At 42.9% G+C, this 25,333-nt stretch overlaps 1 protein-coding gene across 1 annotated transcript in view; it reads left to right on the top strand.

The window, feature by feature from the left end:
* LOC140922134 (KICSTOR complex protein SZT2-like) overlaps nt 1-25,333 on the top strand; it is a 71,901-nt gene that overhangs the window by 44,060 nt on the left and 2,508 nt on the right. The window contains exons 34-61 of the mRNA XM_073372155.1: nt 254-583; nt 802-1,515; nt 2,823-2,922; nt 3,396-3,540; nt 4,674-4,911; nt 5,891-6,092; nt 6,819-7,067; nt 7,567-7,840; nt 8,479-8,628; nt 9,220-9,765; nt 11,037-11,439; nt 11,880-12,062; nt 12,618-12,699; nt 13,149-13,281; nt 14,177-14,209; nt 14,813-14,961; nt 15,999-16,178; nt 16,819-16,899; nt 17,442-17,594; nt 17,809-17,833; nt 18,247-18,320; nt 19,437-19,638; nt 20,406-20,574; nt 20,701-20,866; nt 21,604-21,678; nt 22,260-22,473; nt 23,165-23,587; nt 24,336-24,859. Of these exons, the coding sequence (XP_073228256.1) occupies nt 254-583; nt 802-1,515; nt 2,823-2,922; nt 3,396-3,540; nt 4,674-4,911; nt 5,891-6,092; nt 6,819-7,067; nt 7,567-7,840; nt 8,479-8,628; nt 9,220-9,765; nt 11,037-11,439; nt 11,880-12,062; nt 12,618-12,699; nt 13,149-13,281; nt 14,177-14,209; nt 14,813-14,961; nt 15,999-16,178; nt 16,819-16,899; nt 17,442-17,594; nt 17,809-17,833; nt 18,247-18,320; nt 19,437-19,638; nt 20,406-20,574; nt 20,701-20,866; nt 21,604-21,678; nt 22,260-22,473; nt 23,165-23,587; nt 24,336-24,859 (6,217 nt within the window). The remainder of the gene's footprint in view (nt 1-253; nt 584-801; nt 1,516-2,822; nt 2,923-3,395; nt 3,541-4,673; nt 4,912-5,890; nt 6,093-6,818; nt 7,068-7,566; nt 7,841-8,478; nt 8,629-9,219; nt 9,766-11,036; nt 11,440-11,879; nt 12,063-12,617; nt 12,700-13,148; nt 13,282-14,176; nt 14,210-14,812; nt 14,962-15,998; nt 16,179-16,818; nt 16,900-17,441; nt 17,595-17,808; nt 17,834-18,246; nt 18,321-19,436; nt 19,639-20,405; nt 20,575-20,700; nt 20,867-21,603; nt 21,679-22,259; nt 22,474-23,164; nt 23,588-24,335; nt 24,860-25,333) is intronic.

The raw sequence follows: 25,333 nt of genomic DNA, 5'->3' as shown, positions 1-25,333 counted from the left end.
TTTAAACTCTGGTTGTTGATGTGATTGGTGAATTAAGTCGCGATGTAGTAAATTGTTATCGGTCGTCTGTCAGTTAAGCCGTGATGGTATTTGCTATGAAGACTCGTGGTGTCATTGGTGCGTTTCGATCCGTCTATTGTCAAAGTTAAACAGTCGTTTATTGTTAGTCAAATTATGGTTGTCCAGACATTCTCTCGTAGTTAGTTTTGCTTGAGTCCGTCAATAAGTCGTTTGTACTGTTATTTATTTCCAGAATCCAAAGCATGGATCCCCTTCACGGCCTGGTCCATTCGCAGCGCCAAGCTGTAAACCTCACATGTGATACAATTCGCTGGCTTCTCCAGGATGAGATAGTCTCTGAGCTCCGTCACATCGGCCCTGTGAACAGTACAATGCTGGAGAAAGTCGAGAACCATGTTAAGCAGAGCAGTGAAGATCATCCATCCTGCATTTCGCGTCATGTGCGTCTACAGTTTGTCTACGGTGCTGAGCAAAGCTTGGAGCTGTTTGTTAAAGAATTTGAGAGAATCAACTTGCCGGAATACTCCATAAATAAATTGGAAAAGCACTACTATTTGACTAGGTAAGCGATTACTTTACGGGAATGTAGAACTGGTTGCGGTCGTTCAAAAGCTAGAGAGCGCCACTGGGTACGTATTAGGAAATCAGCTGCACTATTCAGTGGAAAATGATTTATCCGGTGAAGTGTACTATCCACTTTTTTAACAACTTGTGCGTGATATTTACTTAAAAAGACTTCAATCGCCCTATCCAACAATTCTTTCATTTCTGTGTCGTTAGCTTTGTCGACCGAGAGGTTGCCTTTGCTTCGCCAAGGGCACCTGAAGAAGACTCTAGCGAAGCTAAGAGAGAGGAGCAGAAAGCAGTCGATCAAGGAGATTTTGGATGCGATTCAACGACTCTAACGCCTGAATCAGCCAGTTACAGCCTCGGAGAAACCCAGCAACCTTCAGTCGATGTGAGCGTGAATGTTGAAACAGGGGAAGAAGAGAGCGCAGTCCGTTCTGAGCCCTTCGCTGCAACAAGTAATGATCTGTTAGCTATTTACTCAGACGAACAAGCTGAAATGGCGCAGAAAGAAGAGTGTACTGACTCTGAAACTTCCATGGAACTTCCGGTAGTCACGATATCTGATGAAGGGCCCGGAAAGATTAGAGATGGTGAAACAACCGTGGCCTCCAAACACCCACTTTTCGGTGACATGGGTAAACAGGAACCTCTACAAGTGGAACCAAGCACGCCTGAAAAAGACACCTCTTTTACGTCGTCAGCGAATAGCACACCCGTAGGGAAGCTGGTAATTCCCTCTGTAGAGGAAAGCAATGCGGAATCCATTGGTATTGGGGAAGAAGATGTGGTTGAGGATAGCGGCACCCCCAGCCCTCTTACACCGCGTCAAGGAGATCAGAGCTGCTTATTGGATGAAGAGTACTTACCGTTTTGGGTGGTGATGAGGATATTTGATAATGAAGTGACTATCTTCTTTCATCAAAGGTAGTGGAAACTGAACGTCAAAAAGAAAACAACAAGCTAAACAAAATACAGTATAATAATAGTTTCGTAAATGGGCACTGTGTATTTGATCCACAGATCCAAAAGATTGAACTACTTTCATCAACATAGACCACGACTAGTCCCACATTTTCTACGTGGATAGTAGAGCGAACGAAATATCCGTGCAAGCGTGAATATTGCCACCCATGTGTCGCCTTCCTCGTGGTGGCTACGTGTATCCTCACTCGTGCTCGGGTTTTTCGCTGGCTCTACTATCTCAAAGGAAAATAGCCCATTAAAAGTCTTACAGAAATATGTACAGTATGCGCGCGTGAAAGTCGCCACCCACGTGTCACCTTTCTCGTGGTGGCTACCTGTAATCTCCTGCGCACTCGCGTGTTTCGCTGGTTCTACTCACTTCAGAGGAAAGTAACGGATTAATAATCCCGCAGTTTTCTAGTGAGATATGTATACGCGCGTAAAAAATCGCCTCCCCGCACCTTCCTCGGGGTAGCTACCTGCAATCACCTGCGCGCTCGCCTGTTTCGCAGTCTGTGCTATGCCAGAGGAAAATAGCGGATCACTCGTAGTCCATCAGCATTACAGGTGAAACATAATTTGTCATTCTGAGGTCGCGGGTGAACGTGGGTCGGCGTCGTGTTTAATTGCACAACGAAGTAGGTCCTTTGCAGCTAGTCCAATGCGTGGTGCAAAACCGTCATGCTGGAGGACGCACTGTGACAAGACAAACGAAAGGAATTGCCGTTTTGAATAATGTACGCCTTTTGTTTGTCTTCTTCCAGTGTTTCTCTAGCTCTCAAGCATGGCAGTTTTATACCATGCGAATGGCTATCCGCGCAGGAAACTTAGGCAAAATTATTGGGTTAAGATAAACCAGGGATTAGTGTGAAATTTGGATTCAGATGTGAAAGCTTAAGAAGTAAAATGGTTGAATTCTTTTTGTCAACATGTTGATGATTGGATGCTCTTAGAAATAACAGAGAAATTATGTGAGAAAATACTTTTGAACAAAAGAAAAAGAAACCTGGGTTAAATTTAACCCGTGGTTAAGCGCTAATCGGCCTTCAAACAACTGGGCCCAGAACATTCCCACTATTCATTTTAACAGCCAGCCTTTTAATTTGTGTCACCGCACGATTGGCCAATGGGTTCTGCTCTGGCAGTATATGTCCCTTAAATGGTTACACTTAAGGATTTCAGTGAAAAATGATAGCAGCCATAAAGTAGTAGTTCGTGACAAAGTGAGCTGTACATTTATGTGGGTATGGCACGATTTTTAAATGTAGAGAGCCTGATGATTCTAGAGCGTTCTGTGCCACGAGAGCCACAGGTTTAGTGGAGATGGTGACCAACGCAATTCACGAAAAGTGCCGCATTGTTAACCAGGTAAGTGGATTAGAAACTACCGTTCCCTGCAGCCGAATACATTAAACGATGCCTGCGAACTGTGATTACAGTTTGTCTATTTTGGGGCTGAAGCATCTGAGTTTTGTACCTGCTCCTAGAATTAGCTAACCAGTAAATAAACCGAACGACTCAACAATTTCACACAAGTAACGAGGAGAGCCCCCCCCCCCCCCCCCCCCTCAAAAGGAACTTTCTTCAGTGGCTATTGTTTTGGATTTTCAGTAGAGGAACCTGAACCCAGAACATACTCTTTTAACTCCTGACGTTAGCAGTTTCGTCTCACCTTAGGTTTTTAAGCAACTCGCCCCAGAACTGTTCCTTGTGAAATTTCTGTTCCTTTTGATTTTTCTGGTTTCGCATGGTCTTTGTGTAGTGTCATTTTGTCTTAGAGAAAGGTCCTTTGCGCACTAGCCTACTAACTGATGTATTTTTTTGTTTGTTTTTTTTTTTAGCGCATGTTGTTACAGGAGTTGTATGAAACCAAGGTGTGCAATTCAATGTTGTTTCCCGAATCAGATGAAGATATCTGGAAACACGAAGAGCTAACGATGTCAGTGTCGCCCCTGGGAGTGCATATCACCAAAGGAGATAGCAAAGGTAGCTAACATTGGACAAACATTGGGTTCATATGGGGCTTTCATTGGGCCTAGGTGTCTGACAAGGGGATACAGCTGAGCGCGTAAATAGTGTCACTTCTGGCCATGGCCATGGGATTGCATTGATAGACAGCAAACGTGAGGAAAGGGTATTGATGAGCCTTTAGGCGCAATGAGAACGCCTTAGTGGTAAGAAAGAGGAATGAATTCGGAAAATGAGCTTGCCTTTGGGGAATTTAGATTTTTTGGAGTTATGTCGCAAACACCCATTTCAACTCTCTCAATAACCTTAGAGGGCACAAGAGAAAACCTTCGGTTTGCATTTGTTCCTTAAACCTTTTGAGAAAAAGTATACTCAAACCTTGCTGCTGTGCCTCTTGGGCGGCGAGGATGGCGCAGTGCTTAGAGCACTTGCCTCCAACCAATGTGACCCTGGTTCAAACCCCGGCGTCGACGCCATATGTGGGTCGCGTTTGTTGTTAGTTCTCTCCCTTGCTCCGGGAGTTTTTTCTCTGGGTACTCTGGTTTTCCCGTCTGTTCAAAAATCAACACTTCCAAATTCCAATGCGATCTAGAACTCACGCACACGTTTAAACTAGTTCCTAAGGTGATATTATACGGGGCGATTCGCAACGACGATTTTTAACGCAACACAGCGTTGAAATGCTGGAACAATGTTGTAACCATTCGAAACAGTGTCACAACAATGTTGCAACGCTGTGTTGCGCCAAAAATTGTCGTTGCAAATCGTCTCGTGTAACATCACCTTTAAAAACTCGTAAGTGCTTTTTGAGTAAACATTTTATTTTTTATTAGAGAGGTTTAGATTTGAGGACTAGGGCGACATTTTTCTCGCCTATTTTCTGAAAATAGACACCCCGGAAAGCTTCATTGTACCTACCTTTTTCACCACAAAAGTCTTTTCCCGATCGCTAATAGATACAATTTCTAACATATGATAACTTGTTTTGGCCAGTACGACATTCTCGCGAAAACTCGTGGTAGACCGACGACGGCTACCACGTTTTCCTGCCAAAATGAGGCTGGTCCGCGCGCGTGCACTATTTAGTGTTGGGAAAATCTCGTTCTCGCAGTCGTTAAGCTCTCTATTTTTATCAAATGGTGTTTCTGTAGGCCGTGTTACCACCAGATTCGTTCAAGTGCAGTTTCTTTTTCAACCCGGACACTTTGGCTGTAACAGTGTCTGGCACACTCATCTACCAGTCCATCAGAGGCTAATGGATACTTCGGGACGGACCGGGATCTCTCGAGGGTTCAAGGCCGTGAAGAGCGTGCTGGACAGGTTCGGAGTGAGAAACAGAAAGGATATGTTTGTGTACAAAGATAGTGACGGAGCCGTGTTCTACTTCAGGTGAGTATTCTGCTTTAGCAAGGCGGCTTATAAGTAGCACTTTTCTTACCATATGGTCTCCCAGCCTGCATGTAGGCGTCTCTTATTTTGTTTATTCAACAAAGGAGATGTCTTCCCGCAGACTTATGGTCGCCTCACCATCATTTTCATTCCTCGCGCAAGGAAGCACTTAACCATATCCATCTTTCTTACTCTAATTCTTTACCGTAAACTTCCGCTTATAATCTCTGGGCTTATTCAACTTCCTATGGGGTTTTTAGGAAGGCTTAAAAAGCGGACTGAAAAAATCGTTTCAAAACAAGCTACTTATCGCATTCATTTCAATACAAGCTAAAGGATGATGATGATGACGATGATGATGATGATTCCAGGGGGGCTTACTGGGGGGGGGGGGGGGGGTTATAAGCGGAAGTTTACTATACATCTTCCACTACGTTTGGCAGTGAAAAAAACTGCCAAACGCACGAAGGTGTCTTTTTATGGGTAATAAATGATGCTTTGATGGCACTTCTAGGAGCCTTTTTTCGGAAAGTTTACAATCTTAGGGTTTTCTCTCAGTGTGAACTCTTTTACATAGCCTAAGGTTTCCTGTTTGACTAAAACACTTGCCACACTTGCCAACACGAAAGGGTAAAACCAAGTTTAAATAGGACCTTAAAATGATAAATGATATTAAAAAAACCTAATTATCCTCTCCCCTTATTGGGCTTTTCATGGATAATGAAACAAACAAATTAAAGAGCTGAGGATCCCAACTGTTAGGAGGTGAAACAGTTGGCTATTTTACAAGCGTGGCCGACGATTTGAACTCGGGACCACTAAATTCAAATCCATGCAGCGGTAAGGGTGAGACTTTTAACACTCGGGGCCTCCGGTTTACAAGTCCAGCCCTCTAACCGCTCGGCCACGCTGCCTCGGCCTTTAGAAACGTACGTCTTTGCTGCTGTGCCTCCTTAAATCCTTTGTTTATCGTTTCCAGGTTGTTCGAGTCTTTGTGCTCTAGCGACTCAGATGGGAACCCGTTCCAATGTGAACTACGCCCTCCTGATGAAGATGATGATGATTGTCGATCGGGCTTGTCCTCAGTGGCTTCACTGGCCGGCTCCAGGACATCTTCATTGTTGTCGCTTGTTAAGGCGGGAATAACAGAACTAGACGAAGAGGACTTGGCGCAAGTTGAGGTATGCATGTGTAATCAAATGGTCACGAGTGAAATCAGGGAATAATTTCACGCGCGTTTTGAAGGCGAGGGAAATTATTAGGATTTGGACAAAACGCAAGTGAAATTATTCCCAATTTCACGAGTATACCATTTGATTACCTACGCTCACAATCGTATGTTTTTGACATTGTTCATGGAATTGATTATCGATCGAGAACTCCACGCAATGAACACTAAATTTGGGCTTAAATGCCTAATTTTCAGACAAATTACCTGTTAGAATCTTTCTTGACGTGCTCTTTCGTTTGTTTAGGTATTTCCTGCCATTTCCCCTATCTCTTACCACGGGTTCTCGTTCTCACTCTTTACTTCGCTATGTGATAGATCGGTTTCTTTAAGTAGGGGCGTTTGTTTCCCCACGTTTTGCAAATATGTGCCAATCTATTTAGTTTTCTTTGGTGATATCTCAGCTAGCGCTGAAATTGTGAGTTATTTTTGGAACGTGCTTCGATATAAAGGTATTTTGTATCATTGGCTGATGTAGAAGCTCATCGTTAGACGTGTTGGAACTTCCAACCTTCATAAAAAAAGCTGAAGATTTTAGAGCAATGATTTTGTTTATGCGAAGGGAGCGGTAAATCGAGCATCTCGCATCTAGCATCCACGAGTTGATAACGAACTCGCGAACTGATGTGCTAATTTTGGACCTTTTATCTTACAGGAAAGTAAACTAGAAAGTAAAAAGAAACATCTGCAAGCTATTGATCGTGACCGAGACACCGCCAGTGAAAGCGGACGCAGCGTGCATACGCTTCAGCCCGTGGTGGACAAAAGCATTGCACTTCATGTATACGGCGTGGATGATCCGGGCCCTGAGATCACGGTAGATCTTGTTGAGGTTTTACAGAACAGGATCAATGAAGCGATGTTAGAAGTGTTGTCAGTACTTCTGTCAAGAAATCCGAACTGTAAATTGACTTACGCTGATGTCCGGGTACGTTGCTGAATGAAGTGTTTTCTGTTGTATTTATTTATTTATTCATTTATCATTTTTCTTTATAATGATAAAGTCGAACTTCCATGTTGGTCACCCCCGTTAGCGACCACCTCTTATAAGCGACCATCTGTCCAAAACACCACCCCTTGAAACGACCACCCCTTGTACGCGACCACGCGACCTGTGGTGTCCGATCTCTATGGTCGCAGTATGTACACTACTACGCTACTCAGAGTATGCGAAAAGATTTAGTGACGACATGGAAATACACATATCGTAACTTAGAAACCGTATGTAGTGAATTCTTAACCAAAATTAGATATCTGTAAATTATACCTCTTCCGAAAAAGACTCCTGTGGTTTGACTCTTGTAGGAGACCACCTCGCGTAAGCGACCATTAAAATCTTTGCATTTTGCCGGTTGGTCGCTTACAGAAGGTTCGACTGTATAAGAAAAATATTTTCAGTGTAATAAAGTTCCTGTTTTTATTTACAGTTTATTCAGCCTCAAGGCCAGCCACCCAAAACAACACTCACGTTAACAATTCCTCCCATGGACGTCAATTATCTATGTCCGCTGACTTTCTATTTGCGGCAAAATCTGCATAGTCTTCTGCACTCGCCAAGATACATGGACAACAACCCCAACCATCATTTTAGAGCTGTGAGTGGCAGCAAGACGGAGGCCTCTGGTAATACAAGCGCTGAAAGCTGCAGACTGGAGCCGGAGATATATTTGTACAACCGGCCGCACAGTTCTGGAGGGAAAGGTCAGAGTAAAATGAGTGTGTTGTATTAACTCTTTAAACGTTAAGATCAAAATTTGAATTCTCATTTGTTGCCCCTATTCATTTCCTACAGAAGTATTGGGGAGAAGTTGATAAAATATTAAGCAAATACATCTTTTGTGATCATGTCTGTAATTCTCATGACCACTCTGCTTTACAAAGCGTTGATATTACAAGGAGAAATTTGATGCTGATAACTCTTAGGGCTTAAAGGGTTAATAGTAAAGCGTAGTATACGCGACCAGGTGCGTTGTCTAGTCCAGACAGAAGTTCTATAACAAGAAGTGCCGTTTGCGACTTAATCTTCCATTTCTTTCGACTGGGTGTTAAATGCCCTGAAAGTGCTTATACAACCCAGACGTGCACGAACAAGTAGTTATTTTTCCAATTTTAAACTGTGCATGGACTTTGCCGCCGGTAGGCATTTTAACTTAGTAAAGCATTCCAGCAAATAGGTGGTGCGAGAATTCTGACCTTGAGAAGTGCTAAGAGAAGCGCAAGCCGCGGGCGAGTATTTTTGCAATGTTGTATGGGAAGTGACATTGATCACGTCCGAAGGTTTTGTGTTGTTATTTCTTCGCTCTCTTGATCAACCATCAACGCCTTGTGTCCTCTTTTAGGTCTGGCCTGTATCTCAGCGTCGGTACTGAACTCTCGAGGTGGATACATCTACATCCCATGTGGCAAGACAGCCTGCAATTATGTTGGTGAACTGGACTACTTCGAGCAGATGACTGAGGTGTTCTTGTGTGAAGATAAGAGACAGCTAGGTAAACAGCTCAGTTTAAATCCATTTGTAGACCGTTCACAGCCCCCTACTGATTTCGCCTGCGCTTCCATCTGCTGTTGAAAGAAGAGTGTTACAGTTACAATTGAGCTCCGAGCTGATGGATCTCTTTAATCCCTTAAGATCGTCGGGATTAAGCTTACGGGCGGTCATCTTGGCTTCCAATGTACTGAGTCCAGCCTGGGAATGAGGGTCAAATCAACTTCGGGGACGGGGGAAGGTTTTTTCTCGCCTCTTTCCCCTTACTGCTATAAAGCTTACCGCCCGCCCCCTCGATACGTTTGAGCCAAGACGGCCGCTCGTAACGGTGAGTGCTCGATCTTTACTTTCTTACAGAAAAATAGTGGCCTGTGAATAATCTAATATATTTGCGGTGGTCTTCACAGAGTCATGCGCTCAGTAGACGTAACAAAATCACAACAAGGTCATAGAGCATGCCCAACACTCTAGAACGAGCTTCATTTTCTTAGATGCTCACTCATTACCAACCCATGACCTGGGTCTGTACTGTGTAATACTGGCGCTCGTTAGTGGGAGGTTAGTATTCACTAACGGATCGCTTGTTACGTTTCAGCCGAGGAAGATATCATGGTTCAGTTTGCAATCTGGGAGCGTGGTGACATTGGACTTGATCAACTCGCTACCCAGCTGAAGCTCTCCTTAAGGCATGCACTGTGCGATCTTCTCACCGAGTACTACCTCTTAACAGCTCCTTTATCAAAAGTACCGCCTAAGTACTGCAAGGCCCCAATGACGCGCCAAAGGTCCGTATCAGAGCCCCCTTCACCCTCTAGCCTAACGCCAAAGGGTCCCAAATTAGGCTCATATTCAGAGACTACAGAAAGATCCTCGAGGCGGCAGCTGGATTTTGACACTCAGTCTGGGTTTCGAAGCAGGACAGCCTCACTTGTGGGTCAACGAAAAACACCGCCCGCAGGTAGTTTATCTTCAACTGGATCTACAGGGAGACCAGGTAGGGTGTCCAAGAATCCTTTTTTGTCCCATCGGCGTAGTTCCTCTGGTCCTCAACCTGTTTCAAGGCAAACCACGATGGAAGATGACGTCTTCAAAACGGAAGCTGTGTCTGCTGATAATGAAGACGTGGAAGACAAAGGAAAAGGTGGGAAAATGGATGGGAAAAATAATGTGAAATTGTGCTTTGTTGTTAATGACAGTGCATTCACCTTTTGTAGCTTATTTACGGGAACTCCACTCAAATAGTAAACAAATGAATTAGCCATTTACAAGCATGGCTAAGAAGCTCAACTTGAGGCTAACGAGGACAATATTCAGTTAGTCATTAGAGCGGGCTTTGAACCCGGGATTTACCGATTGCGTTTCCGGTGCGCTGACTTCTTTTCCCCGCCACCTCCGCTGCAGTATTTCCATGAATTTCATAACTCGTCAACCATAATCGTTTTGATGGCCATTTCAATATGTTTCTTAATAGACCCGAGTTCAACTCTGTGATGCCTGAAAATAGCTAACTGATTTCTCACGCTAGTTCAGTAGGGTTTTTAATCATGTTATGTTCTTTTCGCATTATTTGTGTCAAATTATTTACGTAGAGTGTCTCTGAGCTGGCCTGTGACAACAGCCGACATTTCACGTCGCCTCTACTGATTTCCCCACGAAGTGACGTCTGAGCAACGACTGCAGAAATTGCATATTGGTGACGTTCGCTATCTAGATCGAGATAGTGCTCCTGATTGGTTGAAGCAAATTTCTCTCGCGACGCGGTCAATCAGAAGCACTACCCTGGCCTGGGTAGTGACACGTCATCAGTATGGAATTTCTGCAGTCCCTGCTCAGACGTCATTTCGCGGGAAAACCAACCAAAACCGGCTGTTTTCTCCGGCTACCTCTAATCTGGCTAGCACCGCTAAATGCACTTCCACTGCAAACAAAGAATTTACTATTTACCTGTTTCTGAAAAATTTTGGTTTATTTCATGGTCTTTTTTATTGTATCCACCAAAACAAAGCTACAATCAGGGACAAAAGTAGTTGACACACTTGTTTAGAACGGGTGCTTTTATCAAACATTTACTTCATTTATTATTTCATTCCTTTTAAACGCCATAAATCCCCTCACCCCCTGAATCAATGTTGTCTGAAGTAAAAGAAAGAGTTGAGGGTCCAAAATACAACATTGATTTTGGGGGCGAGGGGTGGAGGTAGACAGGGGAAGGGGATAGGTAAGTCCAATATTCAAAAAGGGGCCATTTTGCGGAAGTGTCTCAACACTTTTGTCCCTCATTGTACCTTTGACTGTAAAGGCCGTGCAAAACCAAGATCCGAATCGATAAAAAAACCCTCTGCAAAGCCAAAACAAAGGCAGATCACTGTCAATAACTAACTGATGTCACTAACTTTCCTCTTTATCTTTCAGGCAGTGAAACGTGCTCAAAGAAAAAGAGAAAATCGGGCCTCGCACCGCCCCAGACGGCTGACAAATCAGAAGCTTCATCAGATGTGGAACACACCTTTGAAAGTTTCACAGCAGCAGAAATACAGGAATCCCAAGAATTCACCTCACAGCCTGGGACTCCTGTTTCGGAACACTTCGCGTCTGCTTCGCCAGATCGAGAAAGGGTTCGGAAATTGTCGTCGGCAAGCAACGTGAGTGGCTCTAAGGCATTTTCGCCAGGCGGACGAGAATCGACAAGTGTTGGACAGTCATCGGATGGACCAACGACGTGGCAGGATATCGAGGCACGGAGACGAAAAGAACTGGAGAGGAGAATGAAACGAATTCAGTTTGAGAATGGGGAAAGAGGAGAACTTCATTCAAGGTGTCTTACTGACTTTTTAAATTTTAAGTGTCAGAACGGAGAAATAGGTGCTTTCGTGCGAGAGTTCTCTTGTGAGGTTTAATTTGAATAGTTGCATGCATATCGTAGGATTTGTTACGCAAAACAAAAGTTGCAACTACATTGTACCGCTAAAAGTACCGAAAAACGGGCAACAAAAAACGTGCAACTTGTCTTGTAACATTTCTGCAAAACGAGTTGAATAGCGATGTTGCGCTTTTTACCACCCATATCAAACCTGTCTTGCAACAAATCAGGTTGTCAGCAGGTTTGAACGTGGATGGTAAAACGCGCAACTTCGCTATTCAACTCGTTTTCCAGCAATGTTACAAGACAAGTTGCACGTTTTTTGTTGTCCGTTTTTTCATACCTTAAGTTATATCAGTTCTGTCTTCCAACTTGTTACGCTTTGTTCTTTTCAGCCTTCAGGGGCTGGGCCAAGACATGTTTGCTTTCTTCTTCGACCTTGGTGTTCCATCAGTGTATCGCATTGACGGAAAGCTCATCAACAACTTTGCTTCCGACGCTTTCTTGGGTGAACTAGTGAGCCTTATATCGTCGTTGTGCCCTGACCTCAAGCCGAAGATTTACAGGGAAACGCCTCTGTAAGTACCGTGCATTCGTCATGATTTGCGCGTTAATGAAAACAGATGAAGACTATAGAGTGTCACACAGTTGTTACGCCGTCCTTGAAGAAAACGAAGGATCGGTTTAATGAAATAAGGAAGGAAGTGAGTTGGAATATTCAAGTATAACTTTTGCTTGATAGAGTAGCACGCCGAGGGGAATTGAACCATCAGTAACTAGGGAAAGGGGATAAGCCATATGTCCCCTTTTTTTCAATCAACTCCGCGCTGAAGGGGAACTTCAAGGTGTCAATAGTAATGCTGTGGATAATTTCAATTCTTCCTATTCAAAACCTTATATACGTAACAGCAATAGAGTCAATTAACTCCATAGCGGCTCACGTTCGTTCATACCAATAGGAAAGTATTTACATTCTCTGTCACTGCCACTACGTCTAGCTCCGCCGAATGTAAATACATTTCAATTTTGAAGTAACAAGGTCATCCATGGCTGGTGTTTGTCAAATTATGAAATGAATCTGGCAAATTGATTATGGGTTAACTGAACTGCTCTTTTTTTATTTTATCCAACAGCAACTCAGCTGAGGAACAAGGGAGTGATTACCCGCCAGAAATAAACTGTCCGCATTATTATCCAGCACGGCAGCCATTAAGGGTAACGACAATGAGTAGTGAAATTGCTCAATAAACATAAGATTATTGCCGTTGATAATTTTTCTCGTGATAGGAAATAATGGTTAAACAAAACCTCGAAAGCTGAATGGCAACGATGTCTTACTCATCATGTTTCGAGCGATGGACGTTTCGGACGAAAAAATCTGAATGCCAAGTAGATTGAGCCTGTGATCTCTCGTGAGTAAGTCGGGAGTTCAAGGGCAGAAAGGTCATTTCTTACATTTATTTTAAAACCTTTTACGCGCCCAGTTCGATTCGCTTTGGATTAGTCAATGGCCAAGGCTTTACGCTTGCGAAGAGTTAGCACAATCTGCTGTTGAAAGAAGAGTGTTACTTGTTTATGAGTACAGTTCTTTATGATTATTAAGCTCCTAGCTGATGGATCTCTTTAACCCGTTACTATGAGCTTTATACCCTTTCCTTGTGTAGTTACAAGACGTGGACGAATCAACTACAGATGAATCCGGAAAACAGTTTGCCCCACTGCCTAACTCGTCCCATTTCTTTGTTGTGGTCGGGCGTAATGTGGATCAGTGGCGAGCAAGCTTGGGTCTGGAGGAAGGTATTTCATGGGATTATCCTCAGCAGTGTTCACACTTGCGTTTCCGATCACGGTACCCGAGTACGGTATTCGCTGGGCACTAATGTGAACACACCCTCTTGTAACTCTTTCACTACCAAAGGTAGCCAAAGGCAAATTTCGGGCAAATTTCCAAATTTCATTTTCTAAAATTTTAACAAACAAAGAGCACCATGTGTAAGTACAGGCAGAGAGCTTTCATCTGAATGGTCACATGATAGGATTTCGTCCACAGACTCAAAAGTTAGCGTCACCTTACAAAACTCCATTAAGCACTCTGGCAGTGAAAGGGTCAAAGTACCCACGCTTGAATTCGGGGACGGTGACGGTGCGCGAGTGGCACTTAAGTGGGCACCGGGTCCGTGTGTGCACACAGTTTTTGTTAGATCCGGGGCAGTTCACTGCTTTGTACTCGCTGCTAAGGTCATGTTTCAGAATGGCCTCTGACAGGGCGAAATGGAGCAGGTATGTACGCAGTCACATATCTGGTACTCAAGGTGTGAACGCAACACCATTTTGTGCCGGTACTCAGACACTGGTTCGCGGCACCAAGTGTGGACACTCCCCTATACTGTTGCCCCCTTGAGGATCAATTATTGTTTCTTCTTTACAAACTAAAACAGAGTCCTTAAAATAGTTTAATTTCTAAAAAGTCTGCCTTTTGGCAAGTGAATTTGACGGTAAAGCAAGAAATTTCCCAGGTGGCGTGTAGTCAAATTTTGCCCTTTAAACATCCCACAGCACCTTGCTATGGCTTCTTTTAGTTTAGTTTGTACCAGCCTCGCTTCACTGAACCTATGGAACACCGGTATGTTATCAACCAGGAGGTGATTCCTTTGGCGTTTTTAACTTGTGCTTGTTGTTCATTTCCTTTCAGATTTGTCCCAAGAACCGTCTGATCGGCCAAGAAGTACGTATACGTATACTCTGTAAATATGGCATACCAGAGATATAAGCTGTCTGTTACCTATTGGAACAAGTTTTTGAATCTGTGGATGAATTTCTTTTGAATGGTCACGTTATACGGTTTTGTGCACAGGTTCAAAGGATTTAACAACGTTGCGCTTGATATATGAAGAAATATAGTAAATGCTACGCTAGGTAGTGATTGAGACATATTTAGCAACTATCACCTACCCCTCCCCTAGGCCAACATTATCGCTTACTTCTCACTTAGGGCAAAATGTTGACTTAGGGGAGGGGTAGGTGGTCAGTTTCCCGGAAACCTAAATTGAGACATATTTAGCAACTATCATGTTAAAAAGGGAGGGATAAATTTAGGTTTCTAGAAAACTGCCCACCTACCCCTCCCCTAAGCCAACATTATCACTTACTTCTCGCTCAAGACAAAATGTTGGCTTAGGAGAGGGGTAGGTGGTCAGTTTCCCGGGAACCTAAACTGATCCCAAAAGAGTAACCTTCAGTCTAAACCTTGCCCTTTCCTAACCCCCTAATCATGTGACATATCTTACCGGTTATTTTCTATTGATTTGACCATTGTCTTTTCATTCAGTTCGTACAGGTCTTCAGCGGTTTAGGCCTCTTGATCCAAACGCTCCAATTCCTGGCAGAATCCCTTCAGACTCCACCTCGCTTTCGAGTCTATCCCTAGGGGGAGTACCCAGGCAGAAATTTCTTCTTGTTACTCTTTTGGACAAAGACGTGAGTCCCGTCTGTTTTTACAACCTGTCACGTATTTTATCACTCTCTGAAGAAAATTTGGGTTGTTAGTAGTATGTATCACAACAATTATTCATATCAATTCTGGTGAAGAGGAGCAGATACGGTTTAACCTTCTGTGACCCGAAGGGTGTCCACCTAGAATGGGTGTCCGCTTATAGAGAAAGTTTTAAAATCCAATGCTTTATACGTGGCTGGGACCACGAACAACTGACGGCTTAGAGGAGATGCCTATTTAAGGAGGGTTAGAAATGAAGTGCTTTTACTGTCGAACTCCCACTAACGAAAATCTCCCGTAAGCGATCCATTAGGCTTTGATTTCATGAGCCAGCAGGCCCGGTTTACAGTGGTGGCTCTCTTTGCTGAGGTGAAGTTTATCCCGGTATTACGCTATCTCGATACCTGGATCCCAGCTAACTAGGCTGGCTCATTTGTCGTGTAAATTTTTTTTGGTACCAAGCGTGAGGAGCGAACAATTTTTATGGCCCCAAGCGTGATAAGCGGACCCTTTTTTTGGTACCAAGCGTGAGGAGCGGACCCTTTTTTATGGTTCCAAGGGTGAGGAGCGGACACTTTCTATGGTCCCAAGGGTGTGGAGCGGACACTTTTTGTGGTCCCAAGGGTGAGGGGCGGACACTTTTTATCGTCCCAACGGTGAGGAAAGGGCTCTTTTCTGGTCCCAAGCTGAGGAGCGGGATTTTTTTGGTCACAAGAGGGTGGAGCGGACACTTTTCTGGTCCCAAGGGTGGAGAGCGGCCTTTTTTGGTCACTAGAGGGCGGAGCAGACACTTTTCTGGTCCCAAGGGCGAGGAGCGGTTTTTTTGGTCACAAGAGGGTGGAGCGGAGACTTTTCTGGTCCCAAGGGTGAAGGGTGTCCTTTTTTGGTGATAAGAGGGTGGAGTGGGCACTTTTCTGGTCCCAAGGGTGAAGAGCGGCCTTTTTTGGTCACAAGAAATAAATGTTATGTTCTCTAATGAACACAGTTTTGGTAGACTCATTCATATTTGTTTCTCTTGTAGGTGATAGCATTCACTTACAATTGGGCCAATGATTTGAACCTCACATTTGAAAAACAACTCCATCGCCTGCTGAACTGGAGCAACGCTCGATGTCATCTAACCGCGTGTCTTTTGAGCCAGAAACTGGGGCTGTTTCACCACACTCTGTTTGCTGACATCAATAGAGGCAAGGAAGGCAAGGTAATTGGTTGAAAGTCGATTAATTAATAGAAACGTCTCCCCTCAAAAATGGGGTTGTAGTGGCCAGTTGGTTAGGACGGCCTGTTGTTCTGGGCCGAGTTGTTCAAAGCTGGGTTAAGATAACCCACGGTAAGTGCGAGATTTAATTTCAGATACATAAATGTATGAAAGCTAAAGAATAATTTCAGTTTTAATTTTTCTTGTCTACAAGTTGAATATTGGAAGCTTTAAAAATAACAGAGAAAATTATCCGAGAAAATGCTTTTGAACACAACAAAATGAAACCCGGGTTAAATTTAACCCCGGGTCAAGCGCTAATCGGCCTTCGATCAACTGGGCCCTGGGCTATAGTCCGCAATCCCGTCGTGTCTTAGCTTTGTTTGCATATAATCATCCGGAATGTCTCAGTCGCCGAATTCGTCCCAAGGTGATCGAAACGAGCAAAATAGTTGAACTTCAACGGCTTAGACCCCATAGTCCCAACTGCTGTTACGTGACCAGCAGTCGGGACAGTTCAACTACTTCGATTAGTTTGGAGAGGTCTCTCCCTTCCAAGGGTCCTGTTGAACTTATCGGCATTTATTCAAATGCCATCTGAAGCATATCCAACAGTCATCTGAACCATTTTTTTTTTTTGCAGGAAATGAACCCGTTCTGTTTATCAGCCAATGATATGGACATGGTTTTGCTTGTTAGTCGTCCTGGACCACCGCCTCTTGACGTACGTAAAGGCAGATGTAACGCACCCTTTTTACCTTGTGCTTTCACATCATTTGTGATGAAATATTCTATCTGGGAACCTTAAAAAGTGTTAACTGAGGTCCATCCGCGGCCAAACACCTAAGGCAGTTTTCTATATTGCCTTGACGAGATTTCACGGTGACGAGTGGAAAAATAGTAAGGATTTTTTTGAATAATTGGCGTTTGCGAATGTTTCAATTTCTATCATTCAAACATGTTCCTCAACCGAAGACAAAAGTGCATCTCCAAATTGCCCCAAGCCGCTGTTTGAAAGCGAGGCTAAGTGCGAAGCCAGTGATGTCAAAATGATTTTTTCCTCTCGTGCAAATAAAACTCATTTTCACAAGAAAGGTTTTATACTTGGCGTCGTTTTGAAAGTGAGAGTTTTTGGAACTCGGAAATGGCCTGTTATCTTATGCTCGTGTCCGCTTCAAAAAGTGGTAGCGACTACACGTGCGCTGCGGAAAGTTGATTCAAATCTTTAAATAGTGTATTTATCTGCCTTTTTTTTCAATTCTGTAGCGTGAACGCGCAATGCCGAGACAAATGCCGCCATCTCCAAACATTCTGGTGTTTGATGAAGTGCTCCGAGACGTCACACCTCCGAAGCCTCTGCATTGCGCCCAATACTTTCACAACCGAGACCTTGTCAAAAGGCATGGGTACCAGTTTAAGGTAACGCTTTTTGTTTTTTGTTTCTTTTCTTTTGTTCCTTTCTTGACCGTTTGATTTCTGATTTGACCGATCGATTGAATATTCCATTAAAGCAGAGCTCTTTTATTGTCATTCTTTTTATGTAGCTAGTTTGTGGCGGATTGTTCTCCTTAAGAATTAAGATATTTCAATCGATTTCAATTTTCTATTTTCTCATTGCCTTTTTCTTTTTCAGGAGATTCGGTCTGGGCAAATAAAAAGTAAGTCAATCTAAATTGCTGCATTTGGTTAAATCGGTGGTAGTTGATAATTGGTTATTGCTGGTCTTTTTAAATGTTTCATACTAGCTTCACAAGGTCCTCTTTCCCTAAGTAAATGCCTTTGCTTTCTAAGATGTTTTGCCATCCATTGTGCTTAACTTTGTAGCAAATTTAACCCATTCTTTGGGAATATTTTCTTTGCAGCATTTGACGCGCCAACGTGAATGTTGAACAGAAAAATCCCTTGTTAAACCCTCAGCAAAAAAAACCCATCCCTTACACAAAAGTCATTTTGTCTCATGTTGAGGAAAAGATGTTTGTTTATGTAGTTTCTCAATACCAGAGGAATGTCGAGCAGTTCAGTAGCTTTAAATAGGCAAACAGACGATAAAAATGTATTTTTTTTTACTTAGGAGCAATTTTGGAGCAGAGCTTGGACGAATTGTATATCATGTGGCTTCGCAGACCTCCTCATGTCCAGATCAATGTAAGCAAGACTATTTCATATCCTATAGCCTGGCATGTTGCAGACGACAGTTTGTGCGAGTTAAGCCTCTCAAAGAGGCAACCATTGTTGTGGGTGGTAATTGAGAATATTGTAAGGAGAACTTTCATAAGCTGTCACTTACAAATCGCATTCCCACTAAAGAGCAGTCTTCGCCCCTTATAGGAGTAGTATTATACAGGGCAGTACAAAGCAATACAATCCATTACAACGCGGTGGAATGTAGTGCAATGCAACGTAGTGCAGTCCAATGGTGCACAATATTGCAGTAAAACTAACTGCACACTTCTCTGAGTGGTAAACGAGCGAAACCCGTATGCTTCTTAAAGACTGCTACTGATTATGCGAGGTTTTTGAAGTGTAAGCCTTTATAGTGATTTATTGATGTTACTAAAACGGGGGACGGGGAACGGGGGACGAGGGACGGGGAGCGAGAAACAAACACGGAGAATGGGAAAATGAAGAATGGGAACAAAACAGAAAATTGGAAATGAAGTTACCTATAGGACCTGCAGGGGTTCAAGTTATGTTTTGTTCCCATCTTTTACTTTTCCGTTCCCCGTGCTTGTTCCTCCGCCCCCCGCTCCCCGTCTTAGTAACATCCGTTATTTATTTATTTATTTGTTTAGTTTTCCATAAGTGAAAGTATCATAAATTTTGTGAGACCTGCTAAAGGAATGATTTAACAATTAATGAATGAGGCTGAGTATCTTATGAAGAATTATGGATATCGAGGAGGGTGTTATCCGTCGAGGCCGAAAATATATTCTCCAAATAGCAGATGTTGCCCTTCGAGTTGTCTTCTTGCTGTTCTTGCCATGTTTTAGCTATTTTTTCGCCTAGTTCTTACTCTTGAAACGAGTGAAATGTCCGCCATTTGTCAAGTTCACAACAAAAAAAACCCAACCTCGTCGCCAGGTCCTCTCGGTTAACGGTGCATTAACCTGAAAGAACGCTACATTTTTGACGTCATTTCCTCGCTAAACACAAAATTCTTCCAAATTTGGTTATGGTGAATTAAACGTGTGCTTTTAGCCAACCAGAATCAGGGAAATGTTTGGAATGAATAATAAAATTTGTTAATTTTTCGGCTCACAGGAAGACAAAATTGAAACGCTCAAGCGTTCGGCGAGGTTGATTCACTACTGCGCAGCGCCATTGTTATTTCATCCTAATTGGAGACGAAAGAGATCGTCCACAGCATCTGACAGCGACACTGTTAAAGAGGAGTCTTGCAGTGACGAGCCAAGAAAGGAGACTAGAGAGAAGAAGAACAGCAAAGAACAGAAACACGGCGAAGGTTAGTCAAGCAAGAGTGTTATTTGAGCAGTTTTGAGCTGTACAAAGGACACAATCTTCAACCCTGAAATGCATTGCTTTTGTTTGGATGTTTGCACCACTTGGTGTAGTGGGCAAACGGTGCAGGAAAAATGTTGCGTAGCATACATGGCTTTGTGTTTTACTTGAACGGCCTCCCTTAAGGATTTCGTCCACAGGTTAATAACTCCAAATCACCTTTGTACAGCATAATAAGCAGCGCCACTGCAGGAAAGTACTGCGCGGTAGCTTTCATTTGAATGGTAACACGGAGGGATTTCATCCACAGAATCAAAAGTTAGAAACACCTTGTACAGCATAATAAACAGCACCATAGGAAAGTACTGCTCAGTAGCTTTCATTTAAATGGTCACACTTTGGAATTTCATCCACAGGCTCAAAAGTTAGAAACATCTTGTACAGCATAATAAACAGCACCACAAGAAAGTACTGCTCGGAAGTTTTCATTTAAGTGGTCACACTTTAACAATTCATCCTTGGTCATAAATTAGAACTACCTTGTAGAGCATGGTGGACTATATACTATCGCAAAGGACTGCTGATCGTCCGGGTAGGTGTAATCCTGAATAAGTCTGTTATTGACAGTGACTGACTGGTGACTGTGAAGATGACCACCGCACAGGTCGTCAAAACGTCAGTCGCGGTCGACAAAAGTATTTTCAGGCCTACACTCACCCACAATTGACACAGAATAGTTTGCTTAGATTTCTGTCTTTTTTACTCTCGTAGCCATAAAGGAAGGAGAAGCAATTTATGTAAAAGAGAAGACATCTGCTGCCGAAGAGGCTTGGCATCAAGAATTACGATCGGCGTATTTGCAGCAGTACGTGCAGTACATGCAGTCATTACAGTTTATTGTGGTGCAAACTCGGCCACAGTCTCCCAAGCCAAGCAGGAGGTAACGCACAGTTACATTACACTTTTTTTTAATTCTCCATGTGGCAAGAGACAAGGGTTAATTAAAAACTTTGCCTTTCACCTCATTTTAAGAAATCGCTTCTCTTTTTACTGTTTTTCTTGGCAGGCATAACGGTCGTTCAAATGTCAACTCCAAACCAAAGAGAGAATCTGGAGACGTTAAGAAACAAAATTCGTCTAAAGACAGAAAAGATAAGACTTCACAGACTCTACAGTGCTACTTACAGAGGTCCTCCCATGGAGGAATTATGCTGTTGGAATTGGTGTTCGAGGTATGATGAAACGACTGTCTTTCCTCCTATGGCTGGCTAATTTAGGGAATTTAGCCTCTTCACCCAATCCCCCCCCCCCCTTCCCTGCCCTGCCCCCACACAAAGAGAAACAGAGACCCCGTCAAATACAGTAAACACCCGCATATAAGAACAAATGGATTTAGAACACCGGGCTGAAATTTGGCCAGTAAAGCCCCATTTTTATAAGAACAAGGTCAGCCTGAAAATTGTAACATGTTCTTATAAAATGAAAAAAGTGTCATAATTACAAAACGTGTAAGTTGATGTTTGCTGTCAGATAACTTCGTTTGTTAATATAATCAAATTACAGAATAATTATTTATTTTATTTTCCTAAAATATGTTAAATATACCTCTAGCAACGTGTTTTGGATAGTAGTATTAAATATAAATTTAAGAACATTTGAAGAACATTTTGAGGCTGATTTGTCATTAAGCACCCGATAAATAAGAACTCAATCAGCCTGACCTCCGAAATCGTGTGTTCTTATATGCGGGTGTTTACTGTAGTGATCAAAAAGTCCCGGAACATTTCAGCGGGAGCTTGGTTCACATCACGATCAAACGTAAACTGACGCTACGCCTTCGTCCCGGTAACGCCTCATTTAATTCCAAGAACAGATGAAATACTGGTAAGCGCGAGGAAACCCTTAAGCTCTGTGGTGATGAATTTCTAACTAATGGTTTATAGCTAATTTTCGTTTCTCTGTGCTGTAGGGCTGCTTTTTTATCGTCCGACTATACGCCCTTGGTTGTTCACAGATTCCTTCAGGGAAAGCAGTGGGAGGGCAGGTTAGTATACTTGTTATAATTGATCAATTTAATCAATTTTGAGGGACATTTGCCTAGTCACTAGCTAGTCAGTGCTGATCTCCAAGAAATATTCCACGGAAAGAAAGTTATCAGATCTCAACGCTTTAGAGAAAGTAGGTGAAATAACAGGGAAAGTTGGCCAAAAACCCATCAGTGTCACTTGTAAATTCTAATGGATTTTATGTGTGTAGCTCAACAAAAAATAGTATCTTTTTCGCCCTCAAATGTAGTTGTTTTGTATTCTGTCAATGTTGACTTCTTTTTTGTGCTGTTACGCAAACTGAACAAATGTGTGTGTACTACCGTATGGGCTGTTTTACGTATAAGGTACCATATCAGTAAGTGGAATTTGTTTTTATTATATTTATTGCTTTTTTATTGCTTTTTTACCCACGAAGCACTTAAGAGTTCATATGAACTCATTTAAACGGTTCCGTGCGTTCCAGATCGAATTGGAATTTGGAAGTGTTGGTTTTTGAGGAGAGGGGAATACCGGAGTGCCCGGAGAAAAACCTCTCGGAAAACTGCAAGTATTGTTTGATTGTTTATTTCTCATACAGATGAGCCGGTTGTTTGTGGAAGATTGCACTCGCTACCGAGAATATATTCATCTGCTATCGTTTAATTACGATTTTCATCTGTGTAAAGCACAGCTATATTTGAATGGAAGCCAAAGAATCTTTAACAAGGGTTATGGTGTTACTGCCATGCTCAAAGGACTCTTGGAAGAGTATCCTCAATGTCCGCTGTTTGCTAGAAACCGCCTCTGCGCAGGTTAGCTGCCTTCTAATCTTGTTCTCCGTCCTTTTCTTCTTCTTCTTTTTTTGTTTATTTGTTTGTTCGTTTGTTTGTGGGTTCTGGGTATGAAGATTAGTTAGACGAATAAACTATTTTAAAAGAAATCACAGGTATAATTGATGTATTACGGATTAAACATGGGATGCTACCAATGGCTAATTAATTCCTTTGTCTTTTTGTTTGTTTGTTTATATGCATTTTTGTTTGGTTTTTCATATTTAAATTTTAAAACGTTATGGCAGTAACGTGGATCTTTTAAAAAAAGGGATGAAAATTAAGCAAAACTGTCTTGAAGCTACTTTCACCTACTTCTTCTGCTCTATTGTCCTATTTACCGTCGGTTGCATCTAAGCGTGGACGCTTAGTTTTCTCAGTTTTCATTAATATTTCTCGCTCAGAACAGCACACTTGCTTTTAAGAATTACAACTCCAGAAATTCTTCTTAACGTTTTGCGATGAATATGTTGTTGATCGAAAACAAATCAAGTCGACAAACAGCTGCCTACTTTGCAAGAGAACATTCGTCTAACGCCACCACTAAACTTCATGCAACAGTTTGGCGGCAAAACTTTTAACATGTCATGTTTTCACCCAATTAGAACATGTTTTTTCGTCACGTGAACACGCTTAGATGCAACCGACGGTATCGTCTTTGCTTCCTTTTTAGGGGAAGTCGCTGTTCCAAGCCATATATCTCCGCAAGCTGTGTTTAACTACCTGGTGAAAAACGCCTCCTTTTACGATTTCCAGACGCTTCCCCTCGAATCCAGTCCGTTCGAAAAAACGCAGCACTTGTTGTTCGGCACCGATCGTGTCCTTACACAAGAGAGATACTCGGACACGAGAACGTACGACATTCTCCGAGACAATAACGAGTATGACATCACGTTCGTTGTGTCACCGAAGGAATCTTCTGAAGAGGGCATCGTGAACATGGAGTACATTGTGTTGATGACGAGTCGTCGTGAATTGTTTCCTAAACTGGATTTGCACTTGAGGAAAAAGTCACCATCTTCAAGTTCTCTCTCTAGCATGAACGGAAACAGAAAAGCATCTTTGCCAGATAATGGAGAAGTGGAGCCTGAAAGAGGTCAGTAAATTTGCTTTAGATGCGCTTTCCTGCAGCATTCTGCCTTCGAAACCCCGCCTACTTTTTTCGCACTTCTCAGTAGTCTCGCCAGTTGCAAGCCATGGCATTCACCAGTCGCCTTTTTTACCCTTGACGATGGTTGCAGGTTTTTTAGATCGCAAATAGGCTCAGCGGAGCGACGAACATTCACTTTCGAGCAACAAAGCGCTCAACTAGATTTCATCGTACAAGAGAACGAATTTCTCATGTGATATGACACCATCATAATTATAAAAGTCGACCAAAAGCTCTCGGATCTCTTTCAGGGAACTCATTCTCAAACCTTCAATAAAGTTAAGAAAAGTCTTTGACCGTCACCTCTACTGAAGCTTAAAGCTTGTTTCTTTCGCCAAGTCGACGTCGTCCCTCCCCAACCTGTCGCGGCCAAAGTCACCGTCCTCTATGTAGCCGTCCACCTAAACTTAAGGTCGATATTACTTTGCCCACAAGAAGCGCATTGGTTCTTGAAAAAAAAGATTCTTTTTTTTTCAGTCGTTACAAATTTGGAAATTTGGAAATTTTCTACTCTTCTTATTCTCTGCAGCTGATTACCTCGTAGGCGGTCCTTCTCCCAAAACGTAAAATTTAACTGTTTAATGTGACATTAATTTTACGTGATATTTTCAATCGGATGGTTTCTGTAAATGCCAAACATCCTAGTACATCACGATAATGTGAGACAATGTTAGTCTTCATCTTTATCCTCCAGGGCCGCGTGTTCGATTCACCCTACCAAGCAGCAGTTCTAGTGGCTCTTTAGGCGGATTTATAAACCCTCTCTTCGCTGGTGAGTTCCATCGCTCAGCTTCCTCACCCCACTCCCTGTTCGCCTTGGGCAATAATGAAAGCGGTTTCCAGTTTCCCGCCGCATTCGCGCCGTCGCGCTCTGGCGAGAATATTATGGAACAGCGATCTGGTTCCAATAGATCCTTGGCTGTGCCGTCCTACGAAGCTTCGTTATGTGACAGTGTTTCTGAAAAAGAATTCAGACTTATAACCGAAGCTTTTCAGCGGGCACGTGTTCATTTAGTGCACGTGGTCTGTCGAGCCCAGACTCACTGCAGCCGGGATATGCTGTGGCATCGTTTGCTCATTGGGGGAATTGGGGAAGAGGAGAAAGATGGGACGAAGAAAGGTCGTAAGCGAAGTGAAGTGCGGAGATCTGGGTCGGATTATAACGTCAAAGCGCACTGGATGAAAGGGCTAGTGACTCTGTACCCTGGGGCCGAACAGGTAAGTTAGAAGTAAATGGGTGTTGCCGCCAAAACCGTTTTGTCTCCTCTTACAAACTTAGCCAAATACCGTCCAACCTTCATGTGCAACCAACTCTTGGAAGCGACCACCTCCCAAAACACCAAAGTTTTCCCAGTCAAATCATTAGGATGGGAAGCTCTCATGAACGACCACCTCTTGTAAGCGAGCGGGATTACTTTTTTGGATGACGGTTGTACAATTTTCCTTTGTTTTGCTCTCTTGAAAGCGACCCCTTGACCCATGGATTGACCTCTTTGTTCGCCGAATGTACTACACTACTGAGAGCATGCGAAGAACGATAGGTGACAACACGAAACTACACATATTGTAACTTAAAACCTCTTCTAATAATTAAGAGAGCCCATGTAGATCAGTTCTCGTGAGGGAACACTAAATCTTTGCATTTTGGGTGGTCGCTTACGGTAGGTTCGACTGTATGTATTTCCTTGACGA

Source organism: Porites lutea, chromosome 12 (genome assembly GCF_958299795.1).
Source record: "Porites lutea chromosome 12, jaPorLute2.1, whole genome shotgun sequence".
Taxonomy (NCBI): domain Eukaryota; kingdom Metazoa; phylum Cnidaria; class Anthozoa; order Scleractinia; family Poritidae; genus Porites; species Porites lutea.
This window is presented reverse-complemented; position numbering and strand designations above follow the sequence as displayed.